Source organism: Camelus bactrianus, chromosome X, assembly GCF_048773025.1.
Source record: "Camelus bactrianus isolate YW-2024 breed Bactrian camel chromosome X, ASM4877302v1, whole genome shotgun sequence".
Lineage (NCBI taxonomy): Eukaryota > Metazoa > Chordata > Mammalia > Artiodactyla > Camelidae > Camelus > Camelus bactrianus.
The window spans coordinates 93,176,148-93,203,987 of NC_133575.1; the positions used below are offsets into that span (position 1 = coordinate 93,176,148).

Consider the following 27,840-nt stretch of genomic DNA (forward strand, 5'->3'; position numbering starts at 1 on the left):
ATAAAAGGTGTAATGGAAAATTTTTTTTTCATCACACTTCATGGCCCATGCTTGACACTTGGACTCCAGCTAAGCCATTGCAGCCCGAGTCTTAGGCAGGTTTCCTGCTTGCACTCAGCCCTAAAGATTTCTTTCTGCTACCTGACCACACCTTTCTCTTTAGTCATTTTGAAAAACCCTGGTCTCACTGTTCACAGATGTCAACTTTGTTGTCTTACTACCTTCTATTATTCCAAGCTTACATAGCTCGCAAAGTAAGATTATACTTTTTTTTCCTAAAATGTACATCATATTTTACTGAAGGACTAGGAGGAAAAAAGTAAATCCAAATTACCAGAAAAGACTGGTTTGCTGAATATGATTTATTCTATGATCTAAGGAAAAGGTATTCAGAATGTTAAACCTTTCACAGGGATTTCCTCATGGATAGCCCTGACACTTGGGAAGGGGCAAATGACAACCAGAGATAGTGACGTCTGGCAGTGCTCGGACACACACACACAAACACACACTCATGAACATATGTTTACACGCTCTCAGAGCTACACACTCTTTTGCTCAGTGGGAAAGGAGCTTTCTCTCTCGTGGCTTTCTCTCTCACTGATAATCATGTGATGATATCAGCACAGGTCTTTGGAGGACAGAAAACTTATATTTTATATCTGGAATCTCAAGAATGTTCCCTGCTCCCTCCATCAGTGACAGTTATGGAAGCCCGAGGAATTTTCCTTTCCATACGCCACACATTCCCCTCATGCCTGTTCTGCATCCATGGATTTTTCTGAATCCATGAGCTCCATTGGCCAACTCCACTGTGAGCCAAAGATACATATGCTTTTGGCTTCACGCCGACAGCATGTTCCTGAAAAGCTACGTGCAAATTAAATTTCTGCAGATCAGCTATGATTCCCCCACTGACTTCCAATGAGATTTCTGAGCCACCACTTCTCCTCATTAAGATTGATTTTCGACACTTCAGCTTTAAGTTTCTCTGCTTCCTTCCATCCTTTCTGACAGTTAAACCTCATCTGGAAAATGAAGAACCTGACCGAGGAAACATTAAGCTCTCTTCTAGTTGGAATAGTCCAGGAGCTAGAAACAAACCCATAAATACACAGAGAGGCTGCCATCTGAAAAAGACACCAGGTACCACCATTCAAAATGTAAACACTCCGCCTATCTCTAACTATTGGAGAGGCCATTTCCAAGGGCTTGAGGGGTTTTTGTCTCACTCCCTTGGATGGGGAGCAGCTGTCTCAGGGGACAGGCTTTTTCGGTTTAGGAAGGTCAGTCCTATCACTTCTTCTTTCTGCCTCCTTCACCCCATTTCCAGTTATCAAATTCTGAAGACCTGTAGACTGAAAAAAAAGGCACAAACCTAAACGTTGCAGGCTATATTTTATTCAGGGACCTTACTGCCAACTATAGCCTGGGAGATGACCTCTCAGCTCTAAGGAACTGTTCCAAAGAGGTAAGGGAAGAGCCAGTATATATAGGGAAAAAACCCAAATATGTAGTAGAACAGAATATCAAAGATTAATCACAAAATGGAGACATCTCAAGTTAATGATTTCAGTGGTTTTCTATGTATGGGAAGATGCAAGAATCTCAGCTCATTGAAGTTACTCCTCAGATATGCATCTTAACTATCTAGGGCCAGTATCTTGTTTTTCTCCATCCTGAGTCCCCTCAGGGTGCACCGTCGGGGTGAGGGGGTGGTAGGGGGCAGCTGCAGTGGCTGTTGGCTTGATGGTGGGCGACATTCATTGTTTACTGGAATGGCAGGTGACATTCTTTGTCCACAGATCCTCCCTATTGAAATAGATCTGTGGTTCTGGGGAAACATGTATGCAGCTGGTGACCTATACACAGCACTTGCTAAGTAAGGATGAAATGAGTTGCTAGGGAGGCACTGTGGTTTTGGTCTCTGGCAACAGTTAAGCAAGGGCACGTGCATCCTGGGTCTGTGGCAATGGTCAGGTGATTGCCTTTGCAGTCTTTGAACTGGAACCAGAGATATTATTAGTGCTGATAAGGAAGGGAATGGCCTGCTTAGTGGTGAGGGAAATGAATAGTCCAAGCATTCGTCTATCCCGCATTCTCCATGCTGTTATTTTTGATGAGAAAAAATATTGCTGCAGCTGTTTGCAGATTCTGGAAGTGTGTGTGCATGTGTGTGGTTTGGTGTTTACAGATTTGGGGTTGCAGAGGGGAGTTTCCAGAGCAACGGAAGTAGCTGCTTGTCAGTCAGGGTTCATTTTGAAAATGAAAGCCTGAAAGCTTGGGGCCCACTCAGCCTGGGCCGGGTCTCTGAAAACTCAGCAAAGGCCAGGAGGTGGCTTTGGCGAGTCAGCTCAATGAAGCAACCGCTTGATCACCTTCTGTTTTTTTTTTTTTGTTGTTGTTGTTGTTGTTTTGTTTTTATTTTAGGAACTGACCAAGCCTCTGAGTTGCTTTCAGGATTTTCTTTTTTTTTTTTTTTTTTAGTAGAGGTACTGGAGATTGAACTCAGGACCTCATGCACTCTACCACCGAGCTATCCTCCCACCCCTTCCCCCTGTGACTTGCTTTTGGTGTCCAGCAGATTCAGTCCAAGGCAGGGATGTGGGAGTGGGCATCTGGCTGCAGACACTTCTCCCAACACCTGCACATACAGTGCTCCCGGACCCCCACATATACACACAATTACATTTTCCCAGGCTGCTAAACCAGGATGAGGTAACAAATATTTCTCACACACCTACTAAGTGCAAAGGATAGTATGCTATAGTCATGAAAGAGTTTAGAATTTAATTGGCTTGTCAGAGTACAGGGAGAGAACACAAGGCTGTCCATGTTGGGTGCCAGAGGAGGAACTATAGACAGACAGCTGAGGGAGGGAGAGGGGTTACTCTGGGCCTGGGTAACCAGAGGAGGATTACTGGAGAAGGTGGCAACTGAGGTCAACCTTGAAGGCCAGGAGGAAGAACTTCACCAAATAGAAGCTATGAGGGAGGACACTCTAGATTGAGGAAGGCAAGTTCAAGATCTGCTCAGGTTAGGACAAGTCCATCCATTCGTCTGGACTTCGGGGCTTGTGTGAGTGATCTGCAGTTGATAAGCCTGACGTGAATGCCAGATCCTCTGTAACAGAACAAAGGCAATGGTGTCACACAGACCTGCTCTGCTACTTCCTGCTGGGTGACCTTAGGCAAGTGGCCTAACCTTTCTGCAGAGTGCAGACAATAATGATACTTAACTCTTGAAGTCCTTGAGACTGTTAACAGAATTAACATAAAGCATCTAGCACAGTGCCTGGCACATTAAAATGTTCAAATACAGATTACAAATGCATAGGCTGTCAGGAAGGAAAGCTCAAGATATTTAGAGCTGATCCTAAATATTTGAGGGCTAAGGAGGAAAAGCCTCTGATACCTTCTATCACTGTCAGAACCAGTGGAGTGGGCTGGCTTAGCCTGAGTACCCATTCCCTCTGGCCTAGACTGTTGCCACAGTCTCCTGGCTTTCTGCCTCTGCCCCTCCCATAATCATCTTCCTAGAGACCACCTTAATCATGACCATGTCCTTCTCTGGCTCAAGAACCTTCTGTGGCTCCCCATTGCTCACTGACTTAACTCTCTAACATGGTTGGGGCGGGAGACAAGAACTACCATTTATTCAGAGAAGAAAAGAGAAAAGGGGGAGGCCAATGTTAGGAGTAGAAAGATAAACACTATCCTCTTCTTTTAAAGGCCCCAAAACTCTGAATTCACAGAAATCAGCAGGTCCCTCAGGGAGAGAGCCAGACACATCTCGAAAGAGGGCAGATCATTCGTGGTCGATGACTCAGATTCACCAGTACCTGCTTCTTCAAATCAACCTGGGAAAGGTCAAAGAGAAAAGGACGGACGCAGAGCAAGGAACTGCGGGGAAGCAGGGGAAGAGCCCCTCTCAGTCCCCTGGAAGGGCTTCAACCTGGAAGCTTGTCTCGAGTTTCTCTGCAGGAATCCCGGGTAGCTCCCTGCGCTGCGGGAAGGGTCAAGGCCACACAAAGGGCTGAGCAAGCGAGCCCGAGTCACATGGGGCAGCCGGGCCGCCTCCGTGAAAGCGAGGCGCGGGACAAAGGCGGCCCGGGGACAAAGTGCAGGGAGACTCCTGAGGAGATAAGAGGGACCGGCGAAGGAAAGGGCGGGGAACGAGCGCCCCGGAGCTCTAGGATCGCGCTCCCGGAGGCCTTGGCTAGAAGCCGAGCTCAGGCCCGCAGCGGAGGGGGCGCCCTAGAACCTCTTTACCCCAGCAGCGGGCGGGATGCTGAGAATCCGGCTGCTGGGGCAGCTGGGCTGCTCCGGGCGTCGATCGGGGCCGGCTCGCAGCCCGCCCCCGCGCCCGCCCCCGCGCCCACCCCACGGTTGCCCGCGCCGTGCGGGAGGCGGGGCCGCCCAGCTCACCTGGCCATTTGGGGCGGGGCCGCCCGCGACCCAGGGAAAAGGAGGCGGTGGCTGTACCCCGGGTGCAGGAGAAAGGCTCGCCCTGGGGGCTTGGCCGGAGCTCCCACCCCTCCACGCACCCCCACTGCCTGTGCTGTGGGGGCCCTCCCTCGGCTCGCTCGCGCTCTCCCTCCCTCTTCTCCCCTCCTTCGTTCCCTCCCTCCGAGCCCAATTGCTCAAGCCGCTTCCTTCCCCAACGCCAGCGCCAGTTCCTCTCCCGGTGGGGCCCGGGAAGGGCAACGAACGCTAGACACTGGAAGTGCCGCGGCGGCAGCTGCGGGACCATGGCCGAGCCCCGAGGGGCCGAGAAGCCAGCACCCAAGGCCTCCTTCGTACCGACCGCACTGAGCCTACGGAGCTCCCCGCAGCCCCGCCCCTCAAGGGTGGACACCGGCAGCCTGGGCAGGTACCGGGGCAACGCCGCCGCCTCCCGGGAGCCCCCCTTCCACGGCTCGCTGATGCTCTCGGGAATGGGCACGGGCTCGGGGCGCCGGCGGGGAGCGCTGCGGGAGCTGCTGGGGCTGCAGGGGGCGGCTCCCGCCCGGTGGCTGTCAGAGGAACGCCCTGAGGAGCAGTCCGCGGGTGGCCCGAACGGGCCGGGCGGTAGCGGGCTGTGCCTGGAGCCCCGGGAGCACGCGTGGATACTGGCGGCCGCCGAAGGCCGCTTTGAGGCGCTACAGGAGCTGCTGGAAGCCGAACCCGGGCTGCTGCTGCGGGGCGACCCGATCACGGGCTACACGGTGCTGCACTGGCTGGCCAAGCACGGGCGCCACGAGGAGCTCATCCTGGTGCATGACTTCGCCCGGCGCCGGGGGCTGCCGCTCGACGTGAGCGCCCCGGGTAGCGGCGGCCTCACGCCCCTTCATCTGGCAGCCCTGCAGGGCCACGACATGGTCATCAAGGTGTTAGTGGGAGCCCTGGGGGCGGACCCCACGCGCCGCGACCACAGCGGTCACCGGGCTTGTCACTACCTGCGGCCCGATGCGCCCTGGAGCCTGCGGGAGCTGGCGGGGGCTGAGGACTGGGAGACGGCGGTGGGCAGAGACCGGAACAACGCCAACAACAACAGCAGCGGCGGCGCCGCCGCGTGGACGCAGCGACGCACCCCGAGCGCAGTGGGCGCGCCGGCGGTGGAGACGACAGCCAGAGCGGCGTCCGCGCCGGCCAAGGAGAAAAACTCCGTGGGCAGCCGGGTGGCCCAAATACAAGGCCTTCTCCGCCATATGTTCCCCTTCTTCCAGGACCGTTGAAGGCGACGGAGACTGGTGAGCGTGGAGGGACCGCAACGCTGAGGCGAGGCCTCGGTCCCGACTTGTCCCGGGTCCCACCGAAGGGGCGGCGCCTCGGACGCAGCTCGGGCCGCAGCCGTGGGCGCTGGGCTTGCGAGGAGCCGACCACCCCGGGGTCTGTCTCAGGCACCCGTCCCAGGTCTCCTACAGACATCGGCCAGGAGACGCGGGGTCCAGGGCACCCCTAACTGAGAGAGAGCAAAGACCAAGACGAATCCCCAAACTGTAGGACTGAGGAGTTAGGAGTAGGAGCCTGGTGCTGCTTGGAAGAGGGAAAGCTGAGCTTCCAGTAGCCATTTCTGGGCAGGCGGAAGCTCTAGGCTTATTAGGAAACATTTGCTAGAAGAACGAGTTAAAATTGTAAACTACTGATTTCTAAGTAGCACGAATGACTTCGTAAACATATTAAAGGGGAATATGTTTTCCTTTCAGATGGTGAAGCTTTGAGTGACTTTTTTTTTTTTTCATTAACCACCGAGGGGGAAGCTTCCTACCCTTGCAGGGAAGAGGTCATAACCCATGGCCACGAGCAAGTGATCCAGATCAGGCTCTGGACCTCATTCTCAGAGCAAGTGACCCAGCTGTGCACCAAAGGAGCTACCTTCACCTTGGCTCTGAGTAGAGACACACAGTTTGTAATATTGCCTAGCCTACCTCCTCCTGTCTCCTGGGCTCTCTGGCATCTAGGTCTGGCCTCCCGCACAAGTCTCATCCCAGAGGAGTTGTCTGCAGGGAGCAGAGGGGGCGTGAAAGGAAAAAGCCTCCAAATATATATATTTCTAATATTTCCTGGTGAGTCATGTAACTTACTTTGACTTCTGCCCTCCAGTGAGACACAACCCCTGGCACTTTTTTCCAAGATAGTTCTTTAATCATCAGCATTTTAAGTGGGTTTCTTTTAATTACATTTAATGTAGAAGTTGTAGTTTGGAAAATTGCTCCCACTCAGAAATAGTATGAATTGAGTAGAATACAGGAGGGTTGATTCTAGCTGAAAGGAGGGAGAAGTAGTTGGTGGCTGGAAACCTATGCTGCCTTTGAGAACAGTGCATTTTCAAAATAGTACTGTATCTCTGGAGGTTTGGGGAGCCCTTGCAATGGACTGCTGTGTCCCCAGTCCTCCTATCCCAGTCCTGGAATACCAGGGAGGAACTGAGTCACCACAGAACACAGCCCAGAGACACCACCCTGAACCCATCAGTCCAGGTTTCCATCTCCGCCTGGCAGGCCTGTTTGCCCCTTCTGCGCTCAAAATGTTCCCACCTTCCCTTAATAATCCATTAGATTCTTCTCATCCATGAAATGATCCAAATCCTTCCTATTGATTTTCTGCCTGTCCCTTGTCTCTAGGAACTACACCTTAAACATATGTACATAGTATTATGTAGCATTTCCTTTTTCTTCTTCTAAATGAACTTCTTTGATGTTTGAAGTGGGAGGGTGAGCAGTTCCTGGCCTGTGGCTTTGGCATCGGCATCTGGCACAAACCTCCTCCACCCCTATGCCCATTTTATAGATGCAAATTGGCTAACTGATGCAGAACTGTGGTTTCTGCTCCACAACCTCTCCCCTGACCGCTGCCAAGGTGGGTTGGGCTCAGTGAAGGCTGTCAGCGTAGGGCCTTCCTGCCACATGGCTGAGTGCGGGCTCCTGGCTTGGAGGGAAGAGTGACGTATGCCTTTGCCCAACATTTAAAGGACATTTAAAACAGTAGTCCCCTCTTCCTAGGAAAACTTTGAGCCTAAGCATCTTAACTATTAGCAGATTTGGGGACCTAAGGCCAGCATCTGCTCTGCTCTTTCCAAAACGAAAACGAAGTCAGCTGGAAGATTTGAAAGCGGCTTTCTATAGTTTTTCCTGTAGTCAGCTATTCTTCCCCACAGATTTTCCTCATCATGTGATATTGCCTAGCCTACCTCCTCCATGTAAAATTGAGGTTTGGCTGCAGGGGACACACTCCCAGGCTGCAAACTCTCCATGCCTAACATCAAGTCATTGGCATTCCTGGTATGCTTTTCGAGGCAAGACTGGTATGCTCACCCCAAGAGAAAGAACAAATTCCCTGAGAAACTCCTTTCCAGGGGAGCAAAACAGAGTTAAGCAGATGATGCAAATCTGCATTCTAGTGGGGCCATCAGACAAGGAGACAGAAGCAGGGCTGTGACAGATAAGCGTGGGGGCTGGAGGATGGGGCGCTGCACAGAGGGTGTGGCCTAATTCAGGCCAAAAGGTGCAGGCACAGCTTTTCCCAGGAGGAAGATTACACCTGAGCTAAGGCTGGAGGGCTGAGTGGGAGTTGGTCAGTGGAGACAGGGGAGGGGCCTCCTGGCAGAACCCCTGGAGTATGTATGGGTGCCTACAGCCAGTGCCCGGGACTCCAAGTCAGCCGGCTTGGCAGGAAGGTGGGAGCTGAGTCACTCTAGAGAAGTGGATGGGGTCCAGGTCACTAAGGGTCTCATAGGTCATGCTAAAAGAGAAACATAGATTTTAACCTAGAAGTAGCTGGGAGCCATAGAAGGTTTCTGAGCAGGGGCATAACATAAGATTTTAGAAAAATCACTCTTCCAGTTGTGCGGAGAATGGATGTGTCAGGGGAGACATCTTGGGGGGAAAATGCATCATACAAGCAAAGCATTTCAGGAGAAACTCTTCAAGAAAAGCCAGGCTTCAGCTGGGAAATTCAAAGACCCCTGTGGAGGGCAGTGGCCTTCAAAGTTATTTTCTTCTCTGTTAGCCTTTGCTCAAATGAAGCTTACCTCAGAGTCCCAGGTGTAAAACTGACAAGTGCGGAGCCACTCTGGCTGAATCTGGGTTGGGACCTCCCCTCCCGACCCCCTGCCTCTATCTTAGAGCCATAGGGGTGCACAGTGGCCCCTGGAGCAAAAGTCCCCAAACTGCTGGTGTGGTGGACAGCGCTCAGCCTAACCTGGGTTCCAAACCTGCTACTGAGGAGTGACCTTAAGCAAATCACTGACCTTTCTGAGCCGCAGTCTCCTCATCAGTAAAATGGCAACAATACAAACTCCCTGGCAAGGCTGTTCTGTTGAGTCGAGAAAGAATGTCTGCAATGCCTAGCAAGGCTGCAGGACATGTAGGAAATAGGAAATAACAGAGAAGTGACTTATTAGCAAATTTATTAGAGAATTTATTAGCAAATAAATTCTTGTTTGGAAAAATTGAAAGGCACTCAGCAGGCTTTTGTGGTAAAACGATTTTCTCTGCTAGGGTAGTCCAGGAGGAATCTGGTGCTTACCCACATTATCCCATCTCTAACACGTGTCCACGTTGATTGCAAATTATCTTCCCTCTGCGCCAGTTGAATGGCTGCTCCTCAAAGGAGATACTGGTTCCTTTGCTGATGTTCTTCACCACCTACCCACTTTTACTTGAGACAGAGCCATAACAGGCCAACTTACCTTGTTCTCAGCCCACAGAAGTAAAAGTAGCTACTTAATAAGTAATTGCCCACCAAATATTAAAGAAGTTAGATATTATTTCCAGATAAAGTCATAAACTGGAGTCAGAGCTAAGCCTGAAATCCTCTGAAGAGAATAAAAGCATACAAGTCCTTCATCGCCTGACCCTGTTATCTATAGAAATGCCCCCCTCCTATCCCAGCCAACATACCCTACATTCCACACCCAGTCTCCCTGACTTCCTTCTTCCCGTTCATTTTAACGAAAGGAAGGAGCATGCCTGTCTCCTTTCAAGATTAACTCCTGCTCTCAACGCCGCCGCCTAATCCCATCCATTGTCTCTCTCCTGTGTGTTGGAGCGCACCCTCAGTTTAGTTCAGTGCCGTAAATGTTTGTTGAGCACCTCCCAGGAGCCAGGCTCTCTGGGTGACAAGCCGGCTCAAGTCTCCCCCAGCCTTCTGGCCCAATCACGTGACCATCTTCTCTTCCCAGCCAAGCTTTTCCAGAGGGAGGTCTCCTCCCCTTACCATCTCCATCTCCTCACCTCTTAATCACTCCTCAGTTCTCTGCCTTCTGGTTCCTGCCTCCATCATCCCAACACAATGGCTTCCATAAAGGTCTCCCGTGATGACCTCCCACCTGCCAATGCAAGTCCTGATCTTTGTTCACTTGGCAGCACTGGCCACTGCTGTCTATTTCCTCCTCCTTAAAATTCTCTTCTGCAGTCTTCCATGACCCCCTATGGCTTTTATTGCTGGCACTTACCAGGTTGAAGTCCTGGAAAATTCACTCCATAATCTCTCCCTAAGTCATTGCGTCCCTTTGCCACTCACCCTCCCTCACTCTGCTCCAGCCACACAGTCCTTGCTGTTCCTCAGAAGAGTCATGTTCTCCTGAATTCCTCTGGGATTCCTACATGCTGTTCCTTTCCCAGGAACACTCTTCCCTCTATTCCTTGACCCCTTTCACCTAGCCCACTCCCACTCATCCTTCAAATGTCAATCTAAATGTCACCTCCTTGGGGAGGTATTCCCTGACCCTCAGGCTAAGTTAGAACTGCACCTTTTCTAATCCTTATCACACTTCAGAAGTTATTCGTGTAGTTATTAGATTAATGTCTCCCCTGCCCCAACTCGACTTAAATTCCATTGGGGCAAGGACCAAGTCTGTTCTATTCACCACATTATCCCTAGTTCCTAGTAGATGGAAGGTGCTCAGTAAATAGGTACAATGGAATCATACATTTGACCTCAAAAGCACAAGAAACAAAAGAAGAAACAGATAAATTAGGCTTCATCAAAATTAAAAATTGGGGAGCCTGAAAGGAAACTACCAAAAAGTAAAGAAAAACCCACAAAATAGGAGAAAATATTTGCAAACATGTATCTCATAAAGGGCCAGTATCCAGAATATATAAAGAACTCCTACAACTCAACAAGCTATAACACCCTGATTTGAAAATGGGCAAAGGTATCACCTCACACCAGTCAGAATGGCCATCATTCAAAAGTCCACAAACAGTACATGCTGGAGAGGCTGTGGAGAAAAGAGAACCCTCCTACACTGTTGGTGGGAATGTGATTTGGTGCAGCCACTGTGGAAGACAATATGGAGATTCCTTAAAAAGCTAAAAATAGATTTACCATATAATCCAGCAATCCACCTCTGGGCATATATCCAGTGGAAATTAATTCTAAAAGATACATGCACCCCAATGTTCATAGCAGCACTATTTACAATAGCCAAGACATGGAAGCAACCTAAATGTCCATCGACGGAAGACTGGATAAAGAAGTTGTGTATATAAAAAATGGAATACTACTCAGCCATAAAAAGAATGAAATAATGCCATTTGCAGCAACATGGATGGACCTAGAGATGATCATACTAAGTGAAGTAAGTCAGACAGAGAAAGATGAGCTCAGTTCACTGTGATAAATGGTGTTTGCATGGGGGGCCTGGGTTATTACAACCAGATTAAAGTGTTTAGTATCTCTGTTGAGGAAGGCAGAGAAGTTTGTGATGCATCCTAAATAGATAACAGTCTAAAAGCTTGGGTTCCTAAGGCAGTAATCCTCAGTAATCCAGAAAATGTACATTTATGGAATACAGTCAACAGATGAGGTGCTCCTGGATTCAGAACATTTTAAAGGTGTGATGGCCTATGTCATCTTGGCTGGGCTACTGTCCCCAATTACTCAATCAAACACTAATCTGGGTTTTCCAGTCAAGGTATTTTGCAGTTGTAATTAGAGTCCATAGTTAGCTCACTTTAAGTAAAGGAGATTATCTTAGATAACCTGGGTGGGCCTGACTTAATCAGTTGCAAAACCTTAAAAGCAGGGATGAGGCTTTCCCAAGAAAAGAAATTTCACCCATGGACAGTGGCTTCAGCCAGTGGACAGCCTGTGCCTGTGAGGTCCTGTCGCTCTTCCTGAAGACCTGCCCTGGGTATTCCCAATTTGCGTAGCCAGGCCTCACAATCACAGAAGCCAGTTCTTTGCAATAAATCTCAGTGTATATCTCCAACTGGTCTAGCTTCTCTGGGTGAACCCTGACTCATACAAAAAGCAATTATGGTACTCCAAGATAATAAATTTGTGATCAAATTAAAGTGTATTCAGATGGAACATACCTAATGCCCAGATGGTGATTTCTAATTCCATCTGCCAATAAAAGGAACTAAAGGCCCTTGTTTCCTTGGAGAAATGGCTGATTCTAGGGCTAGGGAAGTATTGGGTAATATCATAAATTATAAAATAAATATCCATAAGTCCATTTTGAGATAAAGAAATCATAGGATAAATAAATGGAGAAGAGACAAATCTCTCATGTGGAAAAATTCCAGATTATGGAGATACTCCTCCCTTGAAGAGTTAAAAGATGGGGAGCATAACTCCCCACTTTTTAGGAGAGCTGCACATTGTGATTTCCTTCCAAAGAATACAGTCAGGAAGGGGGAAAACAGAGTAAATGTACAGTGGAGAAACCTGACCAGCACTACTTTAGCCAGTTGATCATGGTCAAGATCAACAGTGATAAATCATGATGAGAATATTATCTTGATAGGATCTGATAAGAAAGGCACTTTACCTCTGCGATCCTCCTTCCCCAAACTCATAACTTCAGTCTAATAATGAGAAAAACATCAAACAAAATCCATTAGAGGGCATCCTACAAAATATTTGACCAGTGCTCCTCAAAATTGTCAAGGTCATGATGTTGAACCCAAGATCTTGTGCCCGATGCACAGTGAGGCCAAACAAACAAAATGTCAGAGTTTGGAGCAGAGAAAGGTTTATTGCTAGGACCAAGCAAGGAGTTCGGGCCTTGGGAGCACAAGCCCCCTTTTCACCTTGCTTGGCCCTGCAATAAAACTTTCTCTGCTCCAAATTCTGACATTTCGGTTTATTTGGCCTCACTGTGCATCAGGCCCACAAAATTGGGTTCGACGCTAGTCATCAAAAACAAGGAGAGTCTAGGAGGAGCAGCACGTCCGGTCACTGGAGAGGTAGGTGCTTCACTAACAGCGATGGCAGTCAAGGCATTGGCGGTGAGGACGTGGTTCAGCGTGTGGAGTGTCTGGGCCATGGGAAGCCGAGGCTTCAGCTCAGATCCGCCAGATAATGTCTGTCCCAGTGAGGGTGCTGTCCAGGACGTCGGTGGGGCCTTTGGAAAGAGAGAGCAGGCTGAAGAGGAGCGAAATTTCTGAGCTCGGACTAGAGAACAACTGGCATCCTTGAAGAAACACCATGAAAGTGAGACATCTCATCATGGGAAGGAGATTGAGTGCCTGCAGAAAGAAATTGAGTGGCACAAGCAAGCTGTCAAGAAACTAAAACAACATGATGATGATGATTAAGTTCACACTGTTCCCCATAGAATGGCTACCTATTATTGCCCACTTCTATGTAGACATAGTTCTGGTTTAATTAATATCAATCTGTGTGCTGCCAACAAATTATAATAAATTGTCATCAATGAAAAAAAAAAAACGAGAGTCTGAGACACTATCACAGCCAAGAAGGACCTAAGAAGACATAATTCCCATATGCAAGTGGCATCCTGGATGGATCTTGGAGCAGAAAAAAGGCTATTAGGTAAAAACTAAGAAAAGCTGAATAAACTATGAACTTTAACTCTCTGTGTTATCGTCTCAGTTTTTCTGTATATCTAAAACTGTTCTAAAAAATAAAGTCTATTGAAAAAACTAGATCAGGAAAAAAATCAGAGGAACAAACACTTCTGAATATGTACTCTATACAAATTTCCATACTAGGCAACAAAATGAGGAGTCATTCCACTGTTTCTATTGTAACTTTAATATAAAAGCAAGTCTTGATGATTTAAGTGGCTGGCAGCCTGTTGACCTTCTGTTGATAATGACTGTCCTGCCTCTAAGTCAATGCCAAGTGAGTAAGTTTTCTACCCCCAGAGACATTAGCAGGTAGCCCTCCAGTAGATAACTTCACCTTCTATTTCATCAAAAAAAACCCAGAAACCACCTAAAAAGAATTTGTTCAATTTCCTGCAACCAAACCTATGAACTGACCTGAATGTGCACTCATTTTTTTCCCTCTTGTGCTCCTGTTAAAATAATAACAGCAGCTACCATTTATGCCGTGTTAACTACCTGCCAGGCACAATGATAACTCGGACAAAAAAAAATGTTGCCTGCCATTTCAGTGAACAAGAATGTTGCATGTTATCAAGCCATCAGCCACTGCAGATGGTGCACCCTGAGGGGAATTCACTATAGAGAAAAACAGGATACTGGCCCTAGATAGTTAAGATGCATATCTGAGGAGTAATCTCAATAAGCCCAGATTCTTGTATCTTCACATACAAAGAAAAGCAATAAAATCATTAACTTGAGATGTCTGTTTCTTGTGATTATCAGTAATCTTTGATGTTCAACTGCATTTTTTTCAGCAAAAACTCCTAGGTATCCTGGCTCCTCACTTCCCTCTTCTGAACAGTTCTTCAGAGCTATCTGAGAGGCTGTCTCCCGGGCTATAGCTCTTAGTAAGTTCCCTGAAAAAAACATAACTCGCAACTGTTAGGTTGTGGGGTTTTTTTCCAGTTGATGGTAAGCATATTATGTGCATTATCTCCTTTAATCATCAGATTGAACTTATGAGGTAGGTTCCCATAATTTCCCCATTTTACAGTCAAGGAAACCTGACACTCAGGGAGAGTCAATGACTTGCCTAAATTCTCACAGCTAGAAGATGACTCCAGACTCCAGAGTCTGAACTCTTAACTCTTAGGCTGTCATCTTCTGTGAGACAAATCCCTAGTCCTGTGCTCTGACTCATTCCTTTCCAGCCCTTGGGAGCTTTTTGATCCATTGACTCTTCGCATTGTCCCCTCTGTCTTCCTGCTTCTTCCTTTCTGTGTCCTTCACTCCATTATGCAAATAAACTGTCACTCCCAGATCAAAACAAAACCCCTCCCCTAACCCCACAGCCACTTCCAGTTCTCTCTTGACTTGCATAGCCACAACCCAACTATCTACTGAACATCCTCACCTGGAAGGCTTACAGCCACCCCAAACTAGATGTACCCCAAATGGAACACTTGTTCACTCCACTTTCCCACAGAAAACTATTCTTATGATCTTTCCCTCTCAGTCTACCCTGGTACACAAGCCAGAAACTTGGGCATCATCCGTGCCACCTTTCTGTTCCTCCTCCCCTCCACTCAGTCAATCACAAGTCTTGTAGATTCTATGAAAACTCTCATCTGTCCATTTAATTCCATCTCCACTGCCTCTGCCCTAGTGCTGGTCACCATCATTTCTCACCTGGACTACAAACCACAGCCTCTTACTAGTCTCTACTTGTAGCCGATCCTGCCCCACCTTCAGCTGGTCTGATCTCAGCACTCCACATGCTAACCTCGGTGATTTCTTAACCCAAACCAGATAGGCCTCTGTCCAATTTCAAGCCCTTCAATATTTTTCTGGGCCTCAGGATACAATCCAAGCTCCCTCTCAAGGCATAGCGGCACCCAGTGATCTGGCCCCTGCTTACTCACCAGCCTCCTCCTTCATCACTACTTCCTCTCGGCACCCTCTCTGGCCACCCCCGATATGTCCCCTTTCTACACTTCCACCACACAGAGTGACTTTAAGTTTCCTAAAGTGTCCTAGCTTTCTCTTGACTGAGCGTCTTCTCAGTCTGTCTCCCCTACGTAGGATAAGAGCACACTGCACTCCATCCCCCAGATCTAACTCGGCTTGCTCTCCCTCAGCCCTTCCTACGCACAGGACAGGTTCCCAAGGTCCTGGTGCCTTTTCCTCCACAGCCCTCAGTATCAGGGGCTGCAGCTCTCTGCACGCCTGCCCAGCACCCAGCACCCAGCACCTTGTGTCTGTCTCATAGTCTGCATGGGGTGTTTGCAGAATGAACAAGTGGGAGTTGGAGGCAGCTGACCTTAAATTTAGACCCACAGGCTTTCTGATTAAACTAATAGTTGCTTTTTTTGTAGCTTATTTGCCTTCTGTTCCCATGCCCTCCCTTTGCTGAGTCCTATGAAAACACTTTTTCTAATAAATATTTTATCAGATGTACATTTAGAAAGTTACAAGTGTGGCATTAGAGGTTCGTGGTTTTACAGCCAATTTCCTCATTTTGAGTGACAGAAAACCGAAGTCCCCAAAGCTGACGTGATTTGTTAGTAGTGGACTTGTAGCTGTAAAACTGGGACGAGGCCTCAGATTTCTTGGTTCCAGTACTCCATGCTGTGACTGGTTAAAAATGCCCGTGAGCTCTTTGATACTCTTCCCAATGACAGGCGGGGTCCATATCCCCTTCCCTTGAGTCCAGGTGGGTTCTGTAACTGCTTAGACCAATAAAATAATCAAAAGAGATAAACTGGACAGGGCCTAAATGGAAAATGCAGGATCCCTTCTAAAAATGTATTAAGAGAAAAAAAAATGTATTAAGAATTTCAAGATCAAAGCAGGGCATCAAACTAAGTGCAGGGTCCCTTGTGATGACACAGGTCACATGCCCATGAAGCTGGTCCTCCTGCCAGTTGTGGGCGGGGATTCAGGAGACTGGCAGCAGCTTCTGGTTCCTGTCTCTTGGAACACTCAGTCAAACTAGCTGCCACCTAAGCAGTCGACTACCTTGAGATCGCCCACTGTGAGCAGCCCAAGCCACAAAGAAGGGCCTGGAGGCTGAGATGCCCAGTGGGGAGAGAAAGGCCAAGGAGCACCAGGCACATGGGGGGGAGAAGCCATTTCAGAAGCTGATCCCTCAGCCCTTGCCACGCCCCCCAAGGCCTGCCCAAGATCCCACCCCACAGAGTGATGACAGAAACAAAATGCTTGTTTTAGGCCACTAAGTTTGGGGATAGTTTGTTACCCAGCAAAAGATAATGGAAAAAGATACCGTCTTTAGCCTTCTTCAAAATGTCAGTGAAAAGGTTTCTTTTAAAGCACAAAGTTTTGTTTGTGTAAAATGTTGCATCCTGGGATCCCCAAAATTGCATGCTAAACATATGTGTATGCATATGACAAACATATGAATGTCACTTTGGTCATTTAAACATATAAAGTGTATCTCACACCAGGGACATATACAGCTTTGCCTTAACGAGACCTTTTTTACTTAAATATGTGAGTTCAGAATACTTACCTTGACCCCTAGGAATACTTCTCTATCCTTGCACTTACAACACTGTATGATAATTAATTGTCTGTGTCTATCTCCTTGTCTAGATGAGTGTTTTTCAAACTGCAAATGCAACCTGTTAGTGGGTCATGAAATCCATTTTTTTTTTTTTTTTTTTTTGGTGAGGAGAGGTAGTTAACTTTACTTACTTATTTTTTTAACAGAGGTCCTGGGGATTGAACCCAGGACCTCATGCATGCTAAGCATGTGCTCTACCACTTGAGCTATACCCTCCCCCCATGAAATCCATTTTTTAATGAATTTATTATAAAAATATAAGTATGTGTTGCACATAAGTATTAAATCTAGAAACTTGCAGGGGTGTGTGTGGCCACTGGACTAGACTGTGAGATCCCTCAGGGCAGCGTCCACACCTAGTCTGTTCACCACTTGACCCCAGCAGCCGGCACACTGTTTGGCATGTGTAGATGTTCTGTAAGTAGTTGTTAAATGAATGAATGTTATTCTGTACTGTTCCTATTTGGAGATGAACATCCTCATCTTCTTGGGACTTTTTACTGTTTCCTAAGAACAGCAGCGGGCTCCAGACTTCTACTTCCTCCATAAGTCAGGGAGTCTTAGAACAGTTTATTTGTTATCCATTCACTTTCAGTTTGCACCTGAATATCTACACCAGCGTCAGCTTTCTGGTAACTACCTGCCAAAATAGAAACCGTCCATCCCCTCCCCAGTCTGGTCAAAAAAGAAAGAAGGAAGAAAGGAAGAGAGGGAGGGAGGACAGAAACAGGGAAGGAAGAAAGAGTGGAAGGAAGGGAAGAAGGAAAAAGAAAGAAGAAAAAAAATATTGGTTACAGGTTTACACCAGGAACTCTCAAAGATGACAGCCACCATTTACTAAGTCCTGGCAATAGACCAGGCACTTTGGACATCTCATTTAATTGCCACAGCAAGTCTGTAGAACAGTATTATTAACTCCTGTTTTACATATGCCCAGAGAGCTTAAGTAACTCCCCTAATATCATTCAGCTGGTAAGTGAAAGGCATGTGATGTAAACCCAGGCCTGCCCAGCTCCAAAGCTGTGTGAGTTTTCCCTGTCACTCTGCTGCCTCCATGCAATTAACCAGTGTCTACATGGAGGGTTGTGCTATGAACAAACAGCAAACAAATAGTACACTTTCTCTGTCAACCAATGGGGAACCAACCCGTGTATATAGCCTTAAGGTAGGTGTTTATGATGTAGATATCGCTTGTGGAGCAGAGCAGCTTTTGGCGATTTATAAACATACCAGGGACTCACTCTCCCATGGACACGCCTCCTTGAGCGCCACACTTTAAAATGCATGCTTAATCAGTTTAACCCCTAGACTTAGGTGTTTGATTGGTTATTTTATTTTAAAATAAATGTTCTATTTTCAAATAGTTTTAGATTTACAGAAAAGTTGCAAGAATATTGCAGAGAGTTCTCATATACCCTGCTTTCAGTTTACCCTATGGTTACTTTATTTTTTAATGTTTTTGCTTACAACCACAATAATGAATTGAGAACAATAGAAAAAGTTACCTCTCTCCTGTGCTGCTTGGAATCCATCAAAATAAGTGTCTCAGAGAACACTAAGACAGGTGGCAGGCCGTAGTGTGAAAGTCAGTCACAAGGGCTTCCTCCAGAACAAGCAGCTCCAGATAAGAACATGGGACTCATCCTTGAGTCTCTGGAGAGAGGTAACATTTGATTCTAGCTTGACTCCTAACTGACCTTGCAGCCCAAACCGAAGAATTTGGTCTCAGGTCGAAAGGGTATGTCCTTTTCAAATCCCACAGCTCAGAGGCTTATCTAATTTGTTTTAGGATTCTCTTGTTTACTTGACATATCTTTCCCATGTCTCAGTATTCTTGGAAGCCTCTAAAAATACCCACAGAGAAGCAAACTTAAACAGAAATCAACATAAAGGACTGTAGGAAGCACTGGCTGAAGAGAAGTAAACAGAAGAGGTCAAAGGCCCAGAGGAGTAAGGGGTTTCTTAAGGCAACAGCAGGACTAGCACGCAGGTCTCTTGTTCCCAGCTCAGAGCTCCTTTGGAGTAGATGCTCTTGGGGATGTCTGCTCAGTCCATACTGCTCTCTCTGGGCACGAGCCCACCCCCAGGGCAGTCATGCTTATACAGGACCCTGCCCTCTCAGCCACAGTTGACTGACTCTTGACTTCGCCAGTCAGGCTCCCCTTCTCATGATCTTGGTGTTGAGGTTCAGTGACTCATCCCATTTCTCTCTGGGATGGAGAGGATGCCATGTTTGGCCTTGTGCTGAGAGAAGATAAGGAAGCAGTTCTGCCAAGAGGGATAAGAGTAAAGCGGACATTCAGGGAGAAGCTGAAAGAAAGGCCCCAGAGGGAGAGCAGCCTGTCTGCCTGGCTTCTTAATGGCTTTCCAGGCCCTGGTTCTGGTTTTTCTTGAAGCTTGGCTGTCCCCTGCCCTTGGGTTCCATGAGACATCTTTGAAGGCTTGTCTTAAATTCCCTGCTTAAAAAACACCACCACCACATGTGAGTGGCTCTGTTCTAATCCTGACAGTTAAGTTTAATTTTCCTGTTCTGTACAAGAAAAAATTTCTGATTATAAACACATGCTCACGTAGAAATCCTAATTAGCTTTCTTCTCATGATAAAAATATTTTTGTCTATACATCCAGAGAAATATAAAAATAAAAACTAAATCACCTGTAATGAGCTGCATACATATGATGTTAGACAGAAGACATGTACAAAGATGTTCCTAGCAGCACTATTCGTAAAGACCCCAAACTAGAAACGACCCAAATCCCTATCGACAGGAGAAAGGGGAAGTAAATTGTCGATTCACACACAGGAACAATATACAGCAATGAAAACAAATCATCAAAAACTGTCTGCAACAACTTACTCTCATGTGATGGTGGGTGAGCAAAAGAAGACACAAAAGTACAAAGTTTAGTATTCCATGTACATAAAATGCAAAACCAAGCAAGAGTTATCTATGCTGTTAGATGTCAGGACAGTGGTTATACTTGGGGGTGATGGTGATGGGAGTGAAGGGGGCTCAAGAAGGAACTTCTGAGATGCTGATCATGTTTCCCAATCTGGACGGTGGTGACTCAACTGGATTTACCCTGTGAAAATTCATCAAGCTGTACACTCATGGTAAGTGCACTTTTCTGTATATATATTTCAATAGCATTTTTAAAAATAGCCTATAATTCCGGTATTGATCATAGTGGGGAGTTTTGGGGTTTTTTGTTTTGTTTTGTTTTTATTTTATTTATTTATTTATTTTGAGGGGAGAGAATTGTTAACTTTTTAACTTTCTCTCTGTCTTTGCTTCTTCTAGAAAATGCCTCTGGCCTGGCCTATGTTCCCAGTGTTTACTGCTTTGGGGTGTTTTTCTGTCATTTCCCTCACTGCTGCTATTATAGGCATCTTTGTCTTCATGAAACATTTCCAAAACATTTGTATCATCAGCCCTGCTGGAATCTAAATTGTTCAAATTGACCAAGAGAACACAGTTCCATTTAAAGTCAGGCTGAGACACAAGTCCTGTCTGACTGTTCCTGGGTCACCAGCAGCCCCAGGTGGGCCTCATCAGTGACCACAGTTCAAGTGCAGGTGCAGGCCCACCAGTGTGGTGCATGAGGGGCTCCTACTGAGGGTGAGGGGTGAGAACAGTGCCATTCCCAACTCGCGTATGCCCGAGCTCTCATGATCTCCCCAATTCTCCAGATCCTTTCCCAAGGGCCTTAAACCCCAGCTACCTACCTACCACGCGTGTGCGTGTGTGCACACACACACACACACACACAATTTGCCTCCTTGTGAACCTGGGTGAGGCTTTCCCTGACTCCCCAGGCAAGTCATTTCTCCTTCACTCTTTGTATACACCTGTGAAGGCACACATTTTGTCCTGCTCCTGCTCCCTTGTATGTCCCTCTCCCCATTCATTCATTCAACAAACTTATTGAGCACCTCCTTTCCTCACTCACAGGACAAATATATTTATTGGGCACCTCCCATTATGCCAGATGCTGGTAGGTGAGAGCAGTCAGCAATGAGCAAGACAGACCCTATCCTCATAGAGTTCAGCCTAGTGAGAGAGGCCTATGTCAATTCACTAACAACCACACACAGACCTTCGCAGTTACAACTGGAAAGGAAACCTACAGGGTGAGTTAAGAGGTACTGAGCAGAAGGAGCTAACTAGGTGGAAGGGAGAGGGGCTGTCAGGGAAGCTCTTCCTGTGGAGGCGCAAAGCAGCTTGAGACCTGAAGGATGAATGGGAGTTCACCAGGGGAGGGGGAGTACATTCCAGGCTGAGGGAATAGGATGTGGGAATAGCTGAGGCCAGGTGGAGCTTGATGCTTTGAGGGACAGAGACCAGTGTGGCTGGATCCAGCCTAGTGAGTGAAGAAGGGGTCAGAATCACCCCGTGCGCCTTCTGGGCCATGTTAAGGAGTGAGATTTATCCCAAGAGCAGTGTGAAGTGAAGGAAGGGGGAGGGATGTGCCCAACAGATCTGTCTCCAAAAAGCTCACTCTAGCTGGCTGCAGTGCTATTAAACCATGGTTTCCCAACCCAGGCACTACTGACACTTTGGGCTGGATAATTCCTTGTCGTAGAGGGTTGTACTGTGCCTGGTAAGGATATTTAGCAGCATCCTTGGCCTCTATCCTCTAACTGCCTCCCCTCTCCTGAGTTGTTGCAACCAAAGATGTCTCCAGATATTGCCAGATGTCCCCTAGGGGCCAAAGTCGTTCCTGATGAAGAGTGACTGTGCCAGACTATTTACTGAGTTGATTAGTTTTCTCTGAGGAGGGTCTGCCACCTTCCCTCCCTCTGTTCCCAGCCGGGCATATATGATGCGTACAGGCACGTATGCCCGGCATGTGCTCTTGACTGCAACACCTTTGCAGGTCATACTTGCCTCTGGATCCCAAAATACCCAGAGCTTTACATAAGCAGGGGCTTTGTGTTTGCTTCTCTGGGCTAAAACACCCTCAGGGAAGTGTAAATGGCTAATATTTCACCCTGTTCATTCCAAGAACTTAGAAAATCTACTCCTTGTTCAATCTGGTTCTCACCTGTTCCTGCTGACAGCAGCTACCCGACACATTAAGCACTCAAACTATCAACTACTATTAGCAGGAATGAGAATTGTTTTTCTTTTTAAAAATTTTATATTTTTGTTTGAGAATTGTTTAACTTTTTTTCATCTGTAAAATGGGAGAATTATCTGGTAGAATTGATCCTTTACAGACATTATCATTCAATCCTTACAAACCTGAAGTAGTCAGGTGTGAATCTGGGTCTCTTGAGACCAAGTTTCCACAGCTGGTTCAGTGACAGATCTGGGATTCAGGCTCAACTCAGACCTGTGTAAGGCCCAGGATTTTAACTCTCAAGTCATCCTGCCTCCTTTCTGTCCAAGACCTCAAGGGTTACTCTGCTCCAAATTCGAATCCTGCAATTGGAAGGGAACAGGCATCTATGTAGTGGCTGACACTGAGCACCAACTCCACGCCAACTCTGCCTGATTTCCCCCACGACAACCTGCCCCAGCCCCTACTATTTTCGGTCAGTCTTTTATCCAGCATGTAACACTTCTGCTGGGGAGGGGCCCACATCAAAGCTTTTAATCCTGCTCACTTCCTCATCCTTCTTTCCCTACAGTTAGGTACTAAACCAACTGCTTCAGTGTATTAACTTCATCCTCTCAGCACTCTAAGGGAGGTCCTATTGGCCCTATGTTGCAGATGAGAACACTGAGGCTTACAGCTGGTGAATGGTGAAGAGCAGGACTTGAATGCAGACGATGCAGTCCTGGCACTCCTGACTGCCAACTCTTGCCCACCACTCTGCTGCAGCCTGCTTCTCAGCAGGACCACCTCAGAGTTGACTGTCTTTTAAAAGCTGGCATCTTATGCTGCACCTGTCCTAAATGTCTAAGTTCCCATTCTTCCCTCCAGGAAGCACAGATCTAGTCCAAAGATGAGGAAACAAATACCTGCACTTGTACAAAGCAGTGAGGGGCCACTGGAACCAGAACCTATGTCCAACCCCTAGGCTCAAAAGAATTCCCTATTACAAGGCCAACCAACCCTGGTGTCCATGTCCTTTTCCCTTTCAATTCTAATCTTCTTTATTGAAGGTTTGTAGAGAAAGCGCCCTCTGCCATTAGTGTGACCTTGGCCTTGTCATAACCTCCCTCAGCCCAGTGAGGATTCCCCAACCTATTCTGAATAGTGAAGCTGGGGCATTTCTAATACTCCAAAATGGTTAAGAAACTTGTCACATGACTGTCAATTGTATCCAGTCTGCCTGCCTTGGACTTGAATAACCTTTTTAGTAAGTTAACATTTACCAACTGCTATTCAGTGGCAGCTGTCTTTGAATATGAATCACTGATGCAATGAGAAAAAACATTTGAAATCTAGGGACTCGCAAAGGAAGTTGAAATGTATTCCCAAGATCCACTGGCACACTCTGCACGGCACCTGACATCTGCCACTTGCTTTTTCAGTGCAGGCTCCCTATGAACCTGGGAGGCAGTTAGCACCAGACTCGCCCCCCATTCCCCTGCTGCAGCTCCATCCTAATTCCACGGGCTGCTAGGGCACTGTGGCTCCCTGCCACCTCTCCCAGACATTCATGAGCTACGGCGTCTGTATTGGTCTATTACTAGCCAAACATACCACACACTTGCCTATCCATCAACTAATCCCAAGTAGCTAGGAATAGTGCCTGGCACAAATCTGAATTTATTAAATGTCAAAATATCCTTGATTTCTCTCAACCATTTAAAAAAGATGCCTCTTAAGAATGTGCTACCCTCAGGTATGGGGATGATATATGTGCACTTCCCATAACAGAAGCTTTAAGAGCTGCTAGTCACAGGGAGCTGTTTAATTACAAATAAGTAAATTAAGAAAGAAACCCAGTTTCTTACTCACACTAGCCATACTTCTAAGTACTTGGCAGCAAGAGAACATTGCTATCACTGGACAGTCTGTGTTAGATCTGACAGGAGGGGGGATTCAGTATGTCCTCACAGACCAGAATACAACAGAGTTTCAACAAAAGGTCTCACATATTTATTACTGAGCAAAAGCAACAGACCACAGACATGGCCACAAAGAGAAACTCCATATTCCCAAACATATCCAGCTGTTCATGCAACAGCACTATCTTCAGAGTGATATGGTAAGATGCAGAAGAACTTGACACAGCATAAATATGTGCACCACCTCATGTGCGGCTCCTTATAGACCCAGCTTGGTTCTTCTCCAATGTCTTCTCTTGGAGTTGTACCTACACAGAAGGAAACTGCAAGTTACAAAGGCAGTCCTGACCTCAATTTAGCTGCTCTTATTCACCACAAACTTTTGCCTTAAAAGTATCATAACATCTTTGAAAGGCAAAAGGTCCCGTTTTTCCTTCCTTTAACAAGTTTGAAGCTTTCTGGAGTGTAAAAAATTATTTGCTAGATGTGCTAAAGAACTACTCAAAAAAAATTTTTAATTGAAGTAGTCAGTTACAATGCATCAATTTCTGGTATACAGCACAATATCCCAGTCATGCATATACATACATATACTCGATTCCATATTCTTCAAATCAAATGTTTACCTCTCAAAATGATTCCAGGCTAGGAAAAAACACACTGGTTCTTTATTGGGACATGAGTAGTGGAGAAGCTCTCTCCCCTCCCCAAGTGTACACTCACTCACAGACCTGGGCAGACCCAGACAGAGACATATGCATTTAACCCCTCTTTCTAAACTACAGCAAAAAGTCATTTCTACATAATGGGTCACACACATATATAAAAGCTCCTATATAATTTTTATAATAGATTAACACTGCCAGTTATTTCAATACCAAAGCAAGTGATTTGCAGAGCTAAGGCCATCTCAAAATTGTCCATGTCAATCTGTCATGATTTTACCCCGATAAAGGCAAAATCAAAAATGACCAACACAGATTTTCTTTCAGCAGGATAATGTCAGTACTTCCACAAAACGAAGCACTGTAATTGCAACCTGCTTTCAATACATTTTAAAGTTAGAAGATAGCTGAGGCAATAGAAAAACCATTTGAGCAAATCTTCTGTGCCCAGAGTATATAATCTTAAATGTAGTAACTTCCAAACTCTAGACCGCAGAGCAAGAGACTAATAATCTGATAACTGCAGGTACTCTTTACTGAGCTAGGCACCACCATCACTGAATAAGGACATGATAAGGTTTCAATTAATTGGCCTTTAAGGCTACAATGGGCAGTGATTTTCACATCTAATTGGCTAAATGAATTCAGACAATTGGCCCTCAATTTTAGCCCTGACAATTCCCATCTTAGTCTTCATTATCAGCAAACTAATCCCACTTCTATTTGCCATACAACCAAGTCAGTGTTCTATACTAGCTTCAAGATCTCATCTTACTCCTGAGCTTCTTACCTGGGCAAGGACTCACCAGCTAGGACCACCCTACAGTGTCAGCTTAAAAATGCTTTGAAAATAAGTATTCTGGTAATATCTGCTTCCTCTTTTGTGGTCTTCAGGGCTCAATTATTTGGGGGAGCGAGAAAATCTAATATTTCATTTTAAACAAACCAAACTCCTGAGCCCTTGGGGAAGTTATCACTGACTTTTCTGATGCTTTATTTTCCTTCCCTTCAAGATCTGTCAAGGCCCACCCATTCCCCAAAGAGCCGAAAGGCAAGGAGAAGACCTGAGTATTAGATCTAGCTTTGCCTGAAGTTAGCCTAGATGACCTTGGAGGTCCTTTGTAGCAATTTACCATCAATTTAATTACTTCTGCAGTAGAAGGCAATCTTCCAGTCTTTAGAAAAGATAAACATTTCATTGCCTTTTCTACTAGGATGTGTAATGACACACAATCTTCCACCTTATGTTGTCTCAGACTGAAGACACCAGGAAATTAACAAATGCTGGAATGTCTGCCTCTAAGCCCAGCTATGGCCTGGGTGCTGTCCAGAAGCCCAGAGGAAACACATAAAAAAAAAAAAAATTCAGAATGGTGGTACAGGATCAATTAAACTGTATATAACTTTCAATTGCGTATTTATGTCCAGAAAGCAACCCTAAGTATAACAAAAAACAAGTGTGGGGTGTGTGTGTCCTCTTACCTGATTTTATTACCAGTTTTCATTCGAATCCATTGGGGAATGGGACGATTCTGCTTTTGTTTCTTGGCCAGGAATCGCTTGATCCTGAAAGTCTTGTGAGAAGACTGGGAAGGAAATGCAATCAATTTAACGACAATACCAGAGCTTGCTCAAATGATTCAGTCAGAACTCCCTAAATCCACCATTTGAATGCTTAACATATACCAGAAATAACTCTTGATGCTAAACCTATCACGCCCTTTGCTTTGTTCCTCACTTCTCAACATGCGGATACCGTAATTCCCAGTGTTCAAATAAAAATCAGTATTGAGGACGGTAGGTAATCTGCCCCAAAGCAGAATGTTAATGTGCAGAGCTGGGAACCCAGGTCCTCTCTGTTCCAAGGCTAGGGCGCCTTCCAGTCTTCCCTGTTGTCACTCTAGGACTCAGAGGACCACACCAGAGACGGCTAGGACTAGAGCATGAGGCCTTTAACGATCACTTGCAAGTCACTGAGCCTCTGCACTATTTTGTAAAACCAGGGTACCTACTTTCAAAGGTCATTGCGACAGTAAGATTTACACAAAATTCTTGACATTCGGTAGATCTGCTCTAACCTATTGACCATTTTTGTATTAATTCTAACTATTTAAAACATCACTCTTCCAAGGATGACTTTCTCCATTTCCCGTTCCTTTTTTTTTTGGCTTTCATGATGAACTTGGGTCATCTAAGCCCAATCCCAACCCCTTCCCTGCCCAGTTTGCACGAGGGTCCGGAGAAATGGCCAATGAGGCCCGACATACTCTTGGCGTAATAGGGGCCATTACAAAGAAGGAAAAGACTGCACCCCTCTCTCCCAGCTCACGCAGTAGCTGTAAAATTTTGTTAACTAATAAAACCATAAAATACCAGATACCGATCCTCTCCATACCTACAAGCTTAAGACAGTTTTTTCAGGGAACGATCACAGGAAAAACGCAGTAACTCCGTATCTGGTATTTTACAAAGAACGCCAGGATGGCATATAGATTTACATCACAGCACCCCTCGTTCCAGGCGCTTCCAAGGTGACGCTCAAATCCCTTAACAAAGAGCTAAAGTCTGGTAATCTCGTAACGTGGCATACTCCTTGTCCCCAAGTGAAAAGTGTTCGAAAAACGCAACCCACATTCCGTTCTCAATGCTCAGAACATCCAGCGTGTCGCGAGCCACGACCTCTGGGATGCCCCCTCGATCTCTATCTTTGCCCCAGGAACACAGTTCGCTCCGAGAGAAACGGAAATCCCTGCCCGCCTGAGTAGCAGCCTGGAGCAGAGGAGCGCCCCCTCGGACCTCGGCGCGCCAGAGCAGTCCGCTCCTCCCCAGGTGCCCGCTCGTTTCCCGCCAGGCCCGCGGACCGGAGCGGTAGACAAACTCGATCTCCCCTGGGAAAAGCCTTAAAAAGGGACCTGCAACTCGACGCAGCCCGCGGCGTCGGGCGAGCTCGCGGAGACCTCAGGTCTCGTGAAGCTACCCCGGAGCGGATGGTAACGGATGGACTTACCATGGCGAGGACCAAACTCAAGCCCACATACGATGGCGGAGAAGAGAAGAGAGGAAGAAACCGCCGGAAGGACGTGTTTAGAAGGCGCCGTTGGAGGCGGGGCTTGGAGAGGTGACGCTATGCGCCGACCATCGCCCCCTGGCGGCCTCTCTCTGAGCGCGCTCCCGTGGGGCCGTGGGAAACAGCGTTCGTTCGTGCGAAATGGAGTTCGCTTCGTTTCACTTCCGTAAGTGGGTTCCTCAGGAGCCCGTTAGTGTGCCCGGGGCACCCTGTGTCATGGGTGAGGCAGCCAGTCCGTGGTAAATACCAAAGCCGAAGCCCTTCCAAAGGCG

General features: G+C 46.7%; 2 protein-coding genes and 1 non-coding gene across 3 annotated transcripts; 1 reads left to right on the forward strand and 2 right to left on the reverse strand.

Annotated features, from left to right (window-relative positions):
• Positions 1-3,623: 3,623 nt before the first annotated feature.
• On the forward strand, positions 3,624-6,502 carry SOWAHD (sosondowah ankyrin repeat domain family member D). The gene is made up of 2 exons (XM_074359187.1): positions 3,624-5,731; positions 6,188-6,502. The coding sequence occupies exon 1, from the start codon at positions 4,751-4,753 to the stop codon at positions 5,714-5,716; it is 966 nt and encodes a 321-aa protein (XP_074215288.1). The 5' UTR covers positions 3,624-4,750; the 3' UTR covers positions 5,717-5,731; positions 6,188-6,502.
• A 17,402-nt stretch (positions 6,503-23,904) lies between these two features.
• Positions 23,905-27,647, reverse strand: RPL39 (ribosomal protein L39). Its single transcript, XM_010947393.3, has 3 exons — positions 27,509-27,647; positions 25,984-26,087; positions 23,905-24,144 (listed from the first exon to the last, which is right to left on the reverse strand). Exons 1-3 carry the CDS (start codon positions 27,509-27,511, stop codon positions 24,096-24,098), a joined length of 156 nt encoding a protein of 51 aa, XP_010945695.1. The 5' UTR covers positions 27,512-27,647; the 3' UTR covers positions 23,905-24,095.
• On the reverse strand, positions 24,751-24,882 carry LOC123614657 (small nucleolar RNA SNORA69). Its single transcript, XR_006722107.2, has one exon. It is a non-coding gene; the product is annotated as a small nucleolar RNA SNORA69 (small nucleolar RNA).
• Positions 27,648-27,840: the final 193 nt, after the last annotated feature.

Bases quoted from the DNA above. Each gene is read 5' to 3' on its own strand.
- SOWAHD (XM_074359187.1), top strand. From the start codon at position 4,751: ATGGCCGAGCCCCGAGGGGCCGAGAAGCCAGCACCCAAGGCCTCCTTC.
- RPL39 (XM_010947393.3), bottom strand. The intron at 24,145-25,983 runs GTAAGAGGACAC...CCTTCTGTGTAG, and splicing joins AAAACTGGTAATAAAATCAG to GTACAACTCCAAGAGAAGAC.